Consider the following 16,538-nt stretch of genomic DNA (forward strand, 5'->3'; position numbering starts at 1 on the left):
AGTCTGATTTATGCAAATTTCAAGGAGGTGTAAAATTTCAGATGCAATGATCGGATTTGTACTATTATGGTCTAAAAGATTTTTAACTAAAACAAAAGTTTCTGTAGGAGGTTTCTGTTTTGTTTTAGTTAAAAATCTTTTAGACCACAATAGTACAAATCCGATCATTGCATCTGAAATTTTACACCTCCTTGAAATTTGCATAAATCAAGACTATTTTGAATTCAATAATCAAATATACACAAACAACAGTGCAGGACTTATTATGGGTAATCCTCTAAGCCCATTACTATCAGATATATTTATGAACCAACTTGAAACAACAATTTCTAAACATCCCGTATTTAAACAGTTCTTATATTGGTGGAGATACGTGGATGATATACTAGTATGCTTTACAGGAACTAACAGACAACTTGACCAATTTCTATCATACATTAATTCACTTCATAGTAATATTGAGTTTACAATAGAAACAGAACAGAATAATTCCATAAACTTTCTAGATGTAACGATTACCAGACTACACAACAAACATGAGTTCTCCGTATATCATAAACCTACCCATACTGACACAACTATACACAATTCATCATCCCATCCTACACAACACAAATTAGCAGCCTACCATAGCATGATACATAGACTGACAGAAATTCCCATGACAAAAAATAACTTCGAGATAGAACTAAACATCATTAAACAAATAGCAGTAAACAACGGCTACAACAAACAAACAGTTAACAAAATTTTAAATCAAAAACTCCATAAGAAAGCCCTGAAATTAGTGTACCCACCACCACAGAAAGAACCCAGTACCTTCTGCTCTCTCACGTATACTGGCAAGATAACAACAAAAATAGCCAGATACATAAAAAAGAAAGGAATAATATACCAGCTTTCAGAACTAACAACAACTTAAGCAAATATATTAAGAACAATAAAAGCCGAAAGAGAAAGCAACTACAGAGTGGTGTGTACAAACTAACTTGTGGTGACTGTCCGAAAACGTACATCAGTCAAACTGGCAGAACTTTTGACAAACGGATAACAGAACACAAAAGAGATTTCAACAATAGAAAAACAGACACTTCTACATACGCACTTCACCTTCTAGATCATAATCATTCTTTCAATGAAGAGTTTCAAATTCTGCATATCCAAAATAAAGGCCTTAAGCTATCTTTTTTAGAATCTATGGAAATTAATAAACTGAAAAATACAGATATAATTCTGAATGACCAACTCGAGACAAACAGCTCCCCACTCCTCAACCTCTTCAGTTAGAGACTTAAAAAGGCAAACACATTGTAAATTATATCACTTGAGAAAGGCACTCTGCCGAAACAGCTGTAGTCACATAGTTGTAAATAATTAATTTTGTAGAAGTATAGAAAACAAAAGTTTTCAGTGTTGTATTGTGAGATAAAATAATGTCATCGGACGGAGAAACTAGCAAAGTTTGTGATGCACAAGTTATCCCTAGTTAATAAGAAGCGTATTATTATACTTGCTAAGAACCAGAAATGTCCGAATTAAACCAATTTTCTCAAATTCAACTTTGAGTGACATTCCTTGTTATTCCCCCTAGGTCTTCATTTACTATCTTCACTTATTGCATTTATGAATCAAATTTGTCAAGTTCGCTAAGTTCAACAACTTTAAAATTGTGATTTTCTCGAAACTGGGATTTTTGAGTTCGCCCTTGTTACACGTTTTAAATGTATATCTGGGTTCTACTGTATGTGTAGGTATATATGTATATGTTACCGGCCAAACCCGATTTCAGAACAAACTAGTTTGGCCTAGGCTAAACTAGTTTGTCCTAAGCGCGTTAGGATAAACTAATATGGCATAGGCCAAACTAGTTTGTCCTATCGCGCGTAGGCCAAACTAGTTTGTCCTATCGCGCGTAGGCCAAACTAGTTTATCCTGATATAAATACACACACTTCAGGCCAAACTAGTTTGGCCTAGGCCAAACTAGTCATGCACGCCCCGTTCTAACATAAATCAGCCCTTAGAAATATTTCTGGACCTCGGAGGTAAACTACACTATGTTATTTCGAGTAACTGTGTTTAGCCTGTGTTTGCAACAAAGTTTACTGCACTTAGGATGTTAATAAACTGTCTTCCAATGTTACTTTTAGTCAATATTGTACTCCTAATGAAACTCAATCTGCTTGGATATTGTCAAATCTATGTAATTTTCACAATTTATTTCAAATCAACACAATATCCAATTTTCGTGGGGTTTTATTGGACTTGATATTTGCTAACGACAGTTCTATTCAAGTTGTAGCTTCTGATGAGGAATTAGTTCCATAGATAGGCATCACCCTGCCTTGAACATTGCCATAAAAGATTTTCATTGTAGTAATAACTGCTCAACAAACCAGAACAGCTCTTACTATTTGGATTTTAATAACACTAATTTTAATGCCTTGAATGATTACCTTTCTTGTGTTAACTGGGATCAAATTTTTGAAAATCAAAGTATAGATAAAATGTTAAATAGATTCTACGAAGTCACGTACTGTGCTTTTGAAATTTTTGTGCCAAAAAAAATGATGTCAACAAAAAAGTTTCCACAATGGTTCTCGCCGGAACTAAAGAAATTAGTAATTGAAAAAAAGTTATCACATTTAAAATTTAAAGTTAGTTCTTCTCTAAATGATTATAATGCATTCTCGAGCCTTAGAAGTAAATGTAAAGCTCTAACAAAAACTTGTCATAATTTATACAAAAAACTGAGAATTCCATTCATTTATTTATTTATTTTCATTTATTTATTTTCAACGGGCTGCAGCCCAATAAGATTACAAGTTTATAATATATTCCAATATACATAATACGTGTGTCAATAATTAAAATACAATAAAATAGTAAATATCACAAACAGATTTACATATCACAATGATGACTACCTATTCCACAACTACTCAAACAAACATACGCCTGAGGCCTGAAATGAATTCGGACTTCGGTGCAAAGAAATCTAGATCAGGGTGAATATTTGAGATAAAAAAAGGCTTGAGATAAAAAGGTGTTATAAGCATAGTTGGTTCTATGAATAGGAACATAGAATGTTTGGTTCGAGTTCTACGGAGAGGTACATGGAGACCAACCTGCTCAAGTAGCTGAGGACACAAAACTGTTGAATTAATTATGCCATAAAGCATGCTTGCATCTTTAATTACTCGTCGGTCACGCAATGAGAGAATACCCAATTGAGTTTCAATTTGATGATAATTTACATGATTTAACTCAAAAGGTATACCCAGTTTATATGCTACGTACCTTAAGAACTTGTGTTGGACTGTCTCGATTTTTGATATGTAAATATTATAAGATGGAGACCATACACAAGAACAATACTCTGGGTGATGCCTCTAGATGAGGTCTAAGTAAAGAACAATATAGTAGTTTAATTGCTTCAATATTCTGAAAGTCTCTAGTGCATCTTTTTATAAAACCAAGCATTTGTAAAGATTTGGAATTTTTGACGTATAATGTGATTCAAATAAAAGTTAAAAGTTTACAGTCTAAGTTAACTCCCAAATCACGAATTTCAGTAACCCAGTCAACAGGAATATTCTGTATATTATAATTATATTTTATTGGGTCTCTCGATCGTCCAAAAGAAATAGGATGACACTTGGATGCATTCAGGGCCATGGAATTCAACATACACCACTTACTCAACCAATCAAGATCATGTTGAAGATTAATACAATCTTCTGTATTGTTGATAATTGTATAGAACTTTAGATCATCTGCAAAAAGAAGAGGTGAACTGTGCCGGAAGCAGTGGTGTATATCATTGATGAATATGATAAATAACAGGGGCCCCAAATGGGAACCCTGAGGTACTCCTGAATGAACCTTAATCTCACTGGAAACAAAATCCCTGATATGCACCATCTGAACTCTGTCAATCAAGTATGTTCTCAGCCACTCAAGAAGTGGACCATTAACACCCATTTGTTTAAGTTTAAATATTAAAATACTATGGTCGACCCGATCGAAGGCCTTGGAGAAATCGGTGTACAGTGCATGTACCCTACAGCCCCTCTCCAAGGCCTTCCTCAGGAAATCCACAAACACTAGTCATTCGGTTGATCTGCTATTCCGAAATCCAAATTGTTGGTCTACTAGCTGTTCAAATACCTTTGGTATTACACTAATTATACTAATGGGCCTGTAATTATTCACCAATGAGTTATCTCCCGCTTTATAAATAGGTGTTAAAAAGCTATTTTTCCAACATTCTGGAAATTCACCCTCATTTAAGGATAGATTAAAGATGTGAAAAAGAGGTTTGAATAATATGAAACAACAGTTTATGAGAAAGCTGGGAGGCAATCCATCAGCATTCATAGTAACATTAAATCGTTTTGGTCATTCATAAATTCTAAACGAACGAGGACAGGTTTACCAAATGAAATGTCTTCGAACAATATCACTTTACAACTCCAAGTGATATTGCAAATGCTTTTGCATTATATTTCTCATCAGTTTATTCTGAGAAAGCCATCAGTAAACGTGTTTTACCTCCCACCACCAATATAACAATTCATTCCTGTAATATTACAATATCTCAAGTATATGAAAAAATGATCACGTTAGATGTGAACAGAGGTCCTGGTCCTAACAAAATACCTCCTATAGTTTTAAAGAAATGCAGTTTTATTTTGGCAAGACCATTGTGGAAAATTTTTAATTCTTCTTTGTATACTGGTTACTTTCCTGATCCTTGGACATTAAGTTTTTTAACGCCAATACATAAAGCTGGTAGTAGATCAAACATTACAAATTACAGACCAATTTCTATATTAAGTACTATTCCTAAGTTATTTGAAAGCTTAGTGTCGGACTGCCTCTCGGTATGTTTCAAATTGTTTCCAGTAGATAAGCAATATGGTTTTCAGAAACACAAATCATCGGAATTAAATCTTGTTTGCTATTTGGATGCGTTGTCAAGTGCTTTGGAGGGTGGGTATCAAATTTAAATCAGTTTAAAATTAGAAATCAACCTCGATGGATGTAATTAGCAATTGATCCTAAAAAACTGTTGTTTTACAAGTAAATATCAACAATTAATTATTAAAGTTATATCAAACAAGCTGAATTAGTACAAGGAATTTGAAGATCATCTTTCTTTTTTGGAAAAACAATTTGTTTGTCTGTAAATTGCAATAATTGCAATGCAAAGTTTGTACCTTTAGTTTTTCTTTTTTAAACAAAAACTTGAAGCAATTAGGACAAATTGATAGTGATATATAAGTAATTACCATATACCAGTGAAGTGACTTACTATCTTTATTAAAGGGTTTATTTTTGACATAGGTATTGTTGAATATTCAAATATGGGCAAATGCTTGTTATGCAAGAAAGATGCTGCAGAGGATAAGACTTCTTTCAAGTGTGATGGATGTAAGAGGGCTATACATATTAATTGTGCCAGTATAACAGCTACAGAAGTAAGATGTCTTCAATTGGCAGCAGATACTAGGAAATTAAAATATTTCTGTGAGGATTGTGAGCAAGGTTTACTGTTAGTACCAATTTTGAAGTCTATGGTTGAAGATCTAAAGATTGAGGTAGAGAAACTTAAGTGTGCCAATGAAAAATCCTTACACGAAAAGGATAATCAGATTTGTGATCTAAGGAAGACTATTGATGAACTGAAATGCAACTCCAATGCGCCAGGTTTGCCATTTGAGGAAATGTTCATAGAAATAAATGATAGAATTGTAAAATCTAACAATATTATGTTATTTAATGTTCCCGAATTGAATTCTGAGAATATTGAAGATAGGATAAAACAAGACAAAGCCAAAGTCGAGGAAATTATGAAACAAATGGGAAAAGATGAAGCGTTGGAGGATTTAGTGAAGGTTGTTCGAGTAGGAAAGAACACGGGTAGTAAATCTCGTCCACTTAGAGCTATTTTTTCCAATAATGGTGTTGTTAAGGACATTTTAAGGAATAAGAAAAGACTACAGAACTCAACAATCAAAATAAATAGTGATCAAACAAATATGCAAAGGGATATGTTCAGTAAAGCTTGGAAAGAATTAAAAGACAGACAAAATAAAGGCGAAAAAGACATTGCCATAAAGTACAGAAATGGTGTACCAAAAATTGAATCATTCAAGAAAGAAGGAAAAAACTAATCTCATCCCCATTACAAGTTTATTGTCAGAACGTCGGAGGACTTCGTACAAAAATTCAAGATCTGATTAGTTCTATTTTATGTTCTGATTATGACATTTTTATATTTGTTGAAAGTTGGTTACACGAGGATATTTTAGATAGTGAAATTAAAATACCTTCATATAGAACTTTTAGATGTGATCGTGATAATAGTTATAAGTCAAGAGGAGGAGGTATTTTGATTGTTGTTAAAGACTACATTAAGGTAACTGTGCTGAAACCCTTGTACAAATCTATTGAACAACTTTTTCTTTTATGCTCATTTGGTAAAGAAAATTTTATAATTGGAGGGGTATATATTCCACCAAAATCCGTAGAACAAATATATGAACAACACTGTTTATCAGTCGAAGATATATCCCAAAGGTATAATCATCATAAGACATATATATTCGGAGACTTCAACCTTCCGGAAGCTTCATGGGATAACAATGAATCAGGTGTCTTGGTGAATTGTCCTCAGGGTTCACATGCATTGTACTTAGCTGAGATTTATGGGTACTTGAATTTTTTCCAGATGATTAACATTCCAAATGAAAGAAATGTGTTTTTAGACTTAATATTTACAAATGTTTGTGATTTACAAGTAGCAAAAGCTTCAGATCCGATTTTTAAAAATAGTTATCATCACATAAGTTACACTTACAATATTAGTTTGTGTGAACGTCGAGGTAAGTCATTAGAATATACTGAATTTTATCATGATTTTGTAAATGCAGACTATGAAGGTCTCAATAACTATCTTTCAATGATACCTTGGGAAGACCATTTGAATTTGTCAAATGTTGATGATGCTTTAACAGAATTTTACAACATACTTAATATGTCACTATCATTGTTTGTACCGGTGAAAAGATTTAGAACTTCTAGTTATCCAAAATGGTTTGATGCCAACTTGCGTTATTTAGTCGTACAGAAAAAAATTGCTCATAAAAATTATTTAGCTTCCTGTAATCAAGAGGATTATGTGATTTTTTCAGAACTTAGGAGATTGTGTAAGGATCTATCAAATCAATGTTATAACACTTATCTGAATCAAGTAAATCATAATTTACGTAGTAATCCTAAGTACTTTTGGCAGTTTGTAAACAGTAAGAGAGCATCAAATGATTTACCAAACAGTATGTACTATGGTAATGCTATAGCAACAAACGGACAACAGATTGCAAACTGTTTCCGTCAATTTTTTTCAACAGTTTATTTGCCACAATCAAATATTAATAACTTGGAAGTAAAGGGAAACAACAATCTTTTTATACCTAATTTTTCAATATCAGTGAAAGATATTTTCAACAACATTTTATCCCTACCCAATAAGTTAAGCAGTGGTCCAGATGGTATTCCTGATTACTTTCTAAAGAACTGTATATATTCACTAACTAATCCTTTATATCTTCTTTTTGAGTCATCATTAAAGACATCTGTTTTCCCAACTTTATGGAAGCACTCTTATATCTGCCCAATTTTTAAATCAGGTAATAAACAAGACATAACAAATTATCGAAGCGTTTGTAAACAATCCTCTATACCAAAACTTTTTGATAGACTATTGCACGATCAATTAAAATTTTATTGTAAAGAGCGTCTAATACACAATCAACATGGATTTTCTCAGAATAAATCAACGGTAACAAATTTAGTACTCTTTGAACAAAAAATATTAAACGCGTTGGAGAATAAAAGTCAGATGGATACTACTTATACTGACTTCTCCAAGGCATTTGACAGAGTAGATCATAACATCTTATTGGGAAAATTAAATGCTTTTGGCTTCAGTCATCAATCCTTACAATGGTTCAATAGCTTTTTAAGAGATCGCACACAGCAGGTGAGAGTAGGTTGTTTTAATTCAAATATAATTCATGTGACATCAGGAGTACCCCAAGGAGCTCACTGTTCACCTTTGTTATTTAATATATTTGTGAACGATATATCAGAATGTTTTAGAAATTGCGATTTCCTGAAATTTGCAGATGATTTGAAATTATTTAAATCCGTAGATTCAAATGTTGATGTAATATTAATTCAAGAAGATTTAGACCGGTTGAGTATTTGGTGTGAGAATAATATTTTGCATTTAAATGTTGCTAAATGCTGTTATATAAGCTTTTTTAGAGGTAATAAAAAATATGATACTTCTTACACAATTAATGAAAATGAATTGTCTTATGTTAAAACAATAAAAGACTTAGGAGTCACATTTGATGAGCAGTTGCGTTTTGTGCAACATATAAATAGTGTAACAGTAAATGCATCAAAATCTTTGGGCTTTATCATTCGTAACTGTCTGAGACTATCTGTAGGGGCTTTAAGAACGGTATATTATGCTTTGGTTGTATCTAAAGTGGAATATGCATCTATTGTATGGTCTCCACAATACCAAGCTCATTCTACTACGTTGGAGAGATTGCAGAATAAATTTTTGAGATATTGTGCATACAAATTAAACATACGCATTACTAATCATGATTATACCTATATTTTAAAAACACTCAACATGAATTTATTAAAAACTCGACGAGATAACTCTGATTTGGTATTTGTGTTTAAATTAATAAATGGTTTAATTTGTTGTGCTGAACTTCTCCAATCTATTAATTTATATGTTCCCTCCAGAAGTTTCAGACATGTTGATTTGTTTTATATACCTTTTCATCGGACAAACTATGGTATGCATTCGCCCATTGAGCGAACACTAAAAATTATAAACAAGAATAACTTGGAAATGTTTGGTGTCTCCTTGGCTGGTTTTAAGAATCGGATTAAAAGAGCTTGACAGGTACTTTTTGTTTATTTGAACTGATTTGTGTAATAGATGTAATATGTTAATGGATAACTATTAATATTTCGTTTTTGTTTAATAAGTATGTAATTAAGATTTATTTTACTCTAGTTTAGTAGATATTACAGAGATTGATTTTATACTGTATGTGTTGTAATGGGGGTAATCCCGTATATAAATAAATAAATAAATAAATAAATTGATTCTATTTATACAGACTTCTCCAAGGCATTTGACAGGGTAAATCATAACATCCTATTGTCTAAATTAGAAGCTGCTGGAGTAAATGGGGAACTGCTTGAATGGCTGGAAAGCTACCTAATAGGAAGGCGCCAAGCAGTAAGGATCCAGGATTGTCTATCTCAGGATGTAGTTGTCAATTTTGGTGTCCCTCAGGGTTCACATCTGGGTCCGCTATTATTTATTATATTTATAAATCGCCTAGTGAGAACAATAGTGGCGAAACAAGAAAATCAACGTTTTTGAGTTAAGTCCATCAATCGACATCTAAATATGCCCTCTTTTATGTGCAATATCGGCTAACAATTATTTAATTTCCTTATTACTAGAGGTATTTATGGTATTGTGAATTTGTCAAATATTTTGATGCATTAACGACGAAAGCACACCAAACTTTATATCAACACTGGCGAATCTGTAATTACGCCGTGCTTGTATGTATTTGAAATATTAGATATTTTATTAAAGATAGTAGTACAATGTGCAATAGTGGCGAATGAGCACTTTTGTCTGTGTGGTCGTTTTTGCTTTTGTGTTTTTTTTATAAATCTTCTTACAGAGAAACTCAGTTTCAATCGTTCTTAGGTACTTAGAAATAGCAAATCAAGAAAGCATCTATCCACTTTGGATCAGTATTGTTTAATTCCACACTATCGAGAACCAATATTCATTTCTAAAAAGATGTCTTACAAAATAAATCAATTCCTTCTACCCACAATCATTTCTTTAGTAGTTTGAAATACGAAACATACTTGAGTGAAATGATGAATTTAATTTTACTATTCATAGTTCTTTTGCTTACTTTTTATCTTTTATCATGTTTATCGTTTTCATAATTATTACTTAAGATCTTATTTTGTTATTTTTCTATTGTACTTTAGTTTCATTTTGCGAATAACTGGTGTGTACAATAAAATATTTTATTTGATGCGTTTAATTTATTTTTAAAAGTAAATTTTTTAATTATTTAAAAGAGAAACTAAACTGTTGTAGTATAGTAGTAGTAAAGTATAGTGGCGAAACATCAAATTAAACATCCTCGATAATGCAATAATGGCGTAACGCAGAAAAAAAATCAAAAATAAATACAATATCCATCTTTTCTTCAAATAAAATTACTTCTACTAATTGGTTTACATATCTAGAAAGCATATTATTAGAAAAATTCTGCAAAATGATTACCTATCCAAGATGGCGGAAAGTAAAAATGTGCCGTCACCTCTCTCTATAGTAAAAGAGGTAGATTTTGAAGAGAATACATTTAAATGTTGTCAAACGAAGCCTAATAAAACACTCATTTGTATAGTATGTGGAAATAGTTATCATATCTTATGTGCTGTGAAAAACAAAGTGAAATTCTTCAAGATGGTGGATTCGCGTGTAATCTGTTGCCAAAATAGTGATGGACAACCCATCGAATCATTTAGTGCCATAGCGATAGAAAATCAGTGGTTAAAAAGGCTGTTAGCTGAAAAAGATGACAAGTACAATTTATTATTAGATAACAATAATCTATTAAAATCAAATAATGAACATTTGCTAGAAAAATTAAATTTATTGAAATCAGAAATAACCAGAACCAAAATCTCACAAAAACCCAACACAACTGCTAATGAAGGTTTAATAAAAACTCAAGGTAATGAAGATAAGACGGCCAGTGTCCAGTCAACGAATTCTAAATACAAAACAAACAATGAAACTGACTCAAATAAAAATTTTAATAATAAAAACACCAAACATGTTGAAAGGAATTCTAATATACAGGGCAATTCAAAAATTACTACAAACGAATTAAATGCACAATTAATGGATATTCAAACCAAACAGACATGTGACTACATTACAAATTTAACTGTCGAAAATGAGGAAAGCACAAAAATGAATCTTAATCATATCACAATGGGGAGTTCAGAGAATAATACGAACGATGAAGGATATCAGATTGTGACAAAAAGACGCAAGAAAATAATGGGAACTGGAATTGGTGATAAGGATTTCCATGGAAAATCCGAAAAACCAGACAAAAAATTGTGGCTATTCATCTCAAAAGTTCCGGATAGTGTAAATGCGGACCACATTAAGAGTTTCATAATAACTAAGACAAACTGCGAGGATATACAAGTAAAATTGTTACCAACCCAGAAAAGAAGGGATAATCAATGTTTCATGATAGGTGTACTACCTGACTTAAGGGAAGAAATTTACAATCTTGCTTTTTGGCCGAAAAAAATTGGCATTGAACGATTTAACTTTAGGTTAGGAAGAAGATTTTTAGATCGTGAGCATCACAATACAGGTCTGCCAACGGGAGAAGATAGACCAGACTCTTTTTTAGTCAAGTAAATCCAAGAGAAAATAATATTGTAAATGTTATTTTATAGTTAGTATTTTAATGTATCTTGTACTGTGTTTGTACTATACCACTTTGTGTTTTATAAATGTAAACTCATTTTTAAAAACAATAAATTTTCTGTCTGTCTGTCTGTCTGCCAATTTCTCATATCGAGTTCAACTCCAGTTTAACCTGAACTTCTAGTAAACGTCAGTTTAAAGTCAAAATCGTCTTTCTGAATTTGCACGTTCAACTGATGGCAGTTTAAACTTAAACGATGCTTGAACAGTGAAATTTGGCCGTTCAAAGATTCACAGAAATTCAGAACTCAGTTCAGATGATTTCGTGGACTACGCATACATTGTATTAACACGAAACGCTGTCATAATATAAATATATCCTATTTTATTATATTAAGCCTAACGATAAACAATAACATTAATTTTGTTTTTATAATATTTATATATAATTATTAAAATTACTATTTGACTATAAATACTTAAATTTAACTTTATTCAAAAACAGCATAAAAAAGGTAGTTCAAAATGGCGACAGTTTTTTACCTTTTGCCATCTATTGGCATTTCTCGAAAGCTGTAGAACGAGCGCTGACATGAATGTGCAATGAGAAATGCATTCCAAACAAAACCGAAGATCACCGGTGAACCTGGTTCAACTGAACCATAGATTACCGCAGGTATGAGAAATCGACCCTAAGTCAGTTATACTGTAGCAGTTTTATCAAAACTTCAAATCTCTAAATGTTCATTTTGAAGTTTCGTCACTATTGTTCTCACCAGGCGAAATGATATTGCAGATATAAACTGTGGTAAGCTTTTGTTTGCGGATGATTTAAAAATCTTTTCAAAAATATTTAGTCTTGACGATTCCGAAAATCTGCAATTTCAATTAACAGGTTGACTGCCACGGCGGGCATATATGCCTGCTACCTAATTCCCCCAATATTCCCCGGCGGGCGTATACGCCCGCTATGCCCTTGACTAATATGTGCTTGGCATATGGGCCAATTTTTTTTATTTATATATGGGCAGTCAACCTGTTAAATAAAATACAGGGTTGGTGTAAAGAAAATGAAATGGAACTAAATGTCAAAAAGTGCCATAAAATTAGTTTTTATCAAGGTGAAACGTATATTCCGTTTGAATACAGTAGAACCCCGTAAATCCGAACCCCGCGAATCCGAACTTTCGGCAAATCCGAACCAACGGAAAGTGAAAAAAATTTAAAAATTCAAGACAAAAACTTAAAAACATGTTTATTATACAGAGTAAAGCCAGAAAATTGGACAATGTAGGATTACTAGGACTTTGACATTTAAAATTTCTTAAAAATAAATATTATACTTTAATATATAGATTTATAAAATGTTTATAAAGGTTAAACACAAACTTACTTTGGTTCTCTCGTAGTCAACTTGAGTCCAAAAATATTGTCCACACTCTTGCGAGAACGTTTGGCTACTCAAAATCACAATGAAAGCTTTGAACTACTAGTTAAGGCTAACTTTCGGATAATCCGAACTTTTCGGAATCCGAACAGGCTGTCCCCCCAATTAGTTCGGATTTGCGGGGTTCTACTGTATAAACTTGATAACACACCACTAGATTGTGTTAATACAATAAGAGATCTTGGAATACTGTTTGACAAATTGCTAAAATTCGCAGATCATAATGATTCTATTATTTCAAAGGCATTACAGATGCTTGGCTTCATGAAACGAAACTGTTATGATTTTAAAAGTCCCAATACCCTAAAATTGTTATACTGTTCTCTTGTTAGACCTCACTTGGGATACTGTTGTAGTATTTGGTCAGAGTTCAAAATAAATTCCTTAGGTTTTTGGGATTTAAAATTAGAACTATTAATGGGAGTAACAGGTTTTACAGTTATGAAGAAATTAGAGCATATATAAATATGAACACCCTGGAAGAACGTCGTTATCATGATGATTTGAAAATTCTGTATAGTTTGTTAAATGGTACAGCAAATAGTCATTATTTATTGTCTAAGGTTGGTTTTAAAGTTCCTTCATAAAGTACTCGAATTGCAGTTGAAACCACTTTTCATGTACCATTTCATCGATGTAATTATGGCCTCCATGAACCTATAACTAGAATGTTACGTCTAGCAAATCAAAATACTGAGAGGCTTAATTTTAGTTCCACACCTAACCAATTTATACGTGACTTGCAACAAATTAATATTGCCTCTTGATTGTTTTGTTTTGTCCACCCTTACCAGCCTGTTTCTAATTTGTTCTGTATGTAATTTATTTCTTTTAACTATTATACTTTATGTGTTATATGACTTATATTTAGTATCTACTAAATTGTTCTAAAATTTGTAAAAAATTGTAACTTTATTGGGCTTGTCCCGTGGAATTAAAAAAAAAACAAAAACAAAACAATAAAAATCTGATATATCCCATAAATTGGTTAACGGAATGATACATTCACCTGAACTGCTTCAATTGGTTTGTTTTCACATTCCTTCCCGTGTCCTTCATGAGAATACACTATTTCATATTCCTTTTCGTCTAATTACTAATAATTAATTATTCTGTGAATATAGGTGTGGTCAGACTTCTTGTTCATGCTAATCGGTTGCCTCATGAGACCGATATTTTTACCTTGTCCTTAAGTGCATTTAAACAATCTCTAAAGTGTTAAATTTAATTGTAATTCCATATACATATTTATTTTATGATTTTGTATTTTATTTAGTATTTGTTTGTAATGTTTATAAATGTTGCTTAATTGTATATTTTTTTTCAAGGTGCTTGCCCCGTTTATTAACAATAAATAAATAAATAATTCGTTAAAAGACAATATGACCATATTTTAATGACAATATATAACCTGTATAATCCAACTAATAAAATAAGTGGATTAAAGGAACTTGTTCAAAATAACACCAAGTCAACAAAGTGTAGTTTACCTCCGAGGTCCAGATTTTACAACTATTACTAAGCCTTAGAAATGGTTAAAACACATAGAACTGATACACATGATGAACTCTTTGACAAATTTAAATTTTATTAATTGTGAAAAGGAATTTGAAATTTACCTGCAGGTAATCATAGAATTTATCAACCATTTCTTTAAAAGCTGTGCAACGGATTTCGCCACTTTCATCCACCAGATCAAAACTAAATAATTTTCCTTCCCCTCTAGAATTTGACCACGTTCTTATTGGAGGTTTATTAGTAATTCTCGCTTTGATAGTCCATCTAAAAATTTTTGAATAAATTTCAAGTTACATAAAAGTTTTTCCACAGCAGATAAATGGCCTATTAGAAATATCTTGAGAACTAAAGGCAACAGAATCATGAAAATTGTAATAAAGTGGTTATGAAGAGTGATCTATTTAATGAAACTATTTTCATCTACAGTAGAACGTCAATAATCCGGATTAATTGGGACCGGACCCCATCCAGATTATCAAATTATCCGGATTATCGAAATTATCTAAAAAAAGGCCAGTATACACATTTATATACAACGAACATTTTAAAATTTCATATTTTCTCTTATACGGTCAAGTGTCTAGAGGTAAAGTTAATCAAAACATTTTTTTATGTTCAAACACTGTATTGTAATTTATTTATAGCAACATCTGTAAGTACAGTAAAAACATTAGATACTATTTGAGCTTTTAAAAAAATGTGTAAAAGGTTTTTGAATTGCAGTAGAGGTTGGTTTTTTCGCAGCGAAGTTCTAAATTCGTTTTAAAAGAATCAGATATTTTTGCTAGATACAAATCCGGATTATTGACGGTCCGGATTTTTGACATCCGGATTATCGACGTTCTACTGTATTTGCTACTTCCGGTTATACCTGTTAACCTCGTTTATTTTTAATGGGACACCCTTGTATATTTTTACAATTCTGGATTCTCGTTGATGTCTTCTTTCTTAAAATATGAGGTTTTGTAATGTTATACAGGATACAGGGTAGTTTAACAGGTTGACTGTCATAAAAAATGTTTAAAAAAGTCCATGGTGCCACGTTAAAAAAGTGCTTCTGGCAACAAACTGAAATACTTCCATTCCTCTCCCCTATTCTGCCAAAATGAAAACTGCTATGTATATGTGACGACTGTATGCCACAGCGGTCGAATGCTGCAATAAATTGTAGTAGTTTGACATCAAAAACTCTACTTATGTTCAAATGATTTTTAATGCAGTCTACTATTTATTGTTAAGAATTGTTAGTGTAGCTAAATTTTTAATTTTAGTATAAAGGGTTGGTCGAAACTCGGAATGAGTATTTTCTGAGTTTTCTTAAATGGAACACCCTGTATAATAGTATTGTAATGAAATAATATTTTATTGTACTTTTTTATTTCTTAAAACATTCCCTATACCTCACTGCTTTAATTTGTGAGTTATTGGTGATTCAAGCCAAACATTAATTGCAAAAAAAAATGTGAAATTTTATTAGGTTGGCCGTGAAAATATTTAATCACAAATAAATACATATTAACCTAGACTGATCCTTAAAATTACCAATAACGGTTGAGATATCAAAATACTTACGTAGTTAAGATTGTTGGTGCAATCAACAATTAAGCACAAATTAAAGCAGTTAGGTACAGGGAATGCTTAAGAAATAAAAAAATACTATAAAATATCATTTCATTACAGAACTAAAATACAGGGTGTTCCATTTAAGAAAACTCATTCTGAGTTTTGACCAACCTTGTATGCTAAAATTCAACATTTCAACATGCTAAAATTCAACAATCTATACTAATATTTTTTAACAATATTAGACTATATTAAAAATCATTTAAACATAGAGTTTTTGATGTCAAACTACTACAGTTCTACAGGGTGTGAAAGCTGCTACGAAATTAATAAGAAAACGTAATTATATTTTAAACTACCCTGTATAATATTACAAAGCCTCATATTTTAAGAAAGAAGAAATCAAGGAGAATCCAAA

At 31.8% G+C, this 16,538-nt stretch overlaps 1 protein-coding gene across 1 annotated transcript in view; it reads right to left on the reverse strand.

Annotated features, from left to right (window-relative positions):
* The window catches only part of LOC126881196 (replication protein A 70 kDa DNA-binding subunit), an 82,976-nt gene that overhangs the window by 63,099 nt on the left and 3,339 nt on the right, over positions 1-16,538 (reverse strand). The window contains exon 4 of the mRNA XM_050645300.1: positions 14,659-14,821. Within this exon, the coding sequence (XP_050501257.1) occupies positions 14,659-14,821 (163 nt within the window). The remainder of the gene's footprint in view (positions 1-14,658; positions 14,822-16,538) is intronic.

This window comes from Diabrotica virgifera, chromosome 3 (assembly GCF_917563875.1).
Source record: "Diabrotica virgifera virgifera chromosome 3, PGI_DIABVI_V3a".
NCBI classification, from domain to species: domain Eukaryota; kingdom Metazoa; phylum Arthropoda; class Insecta; order Coleoptera; family Chrysomelidae; genus Diabrotica; species Diabrotica virgifera.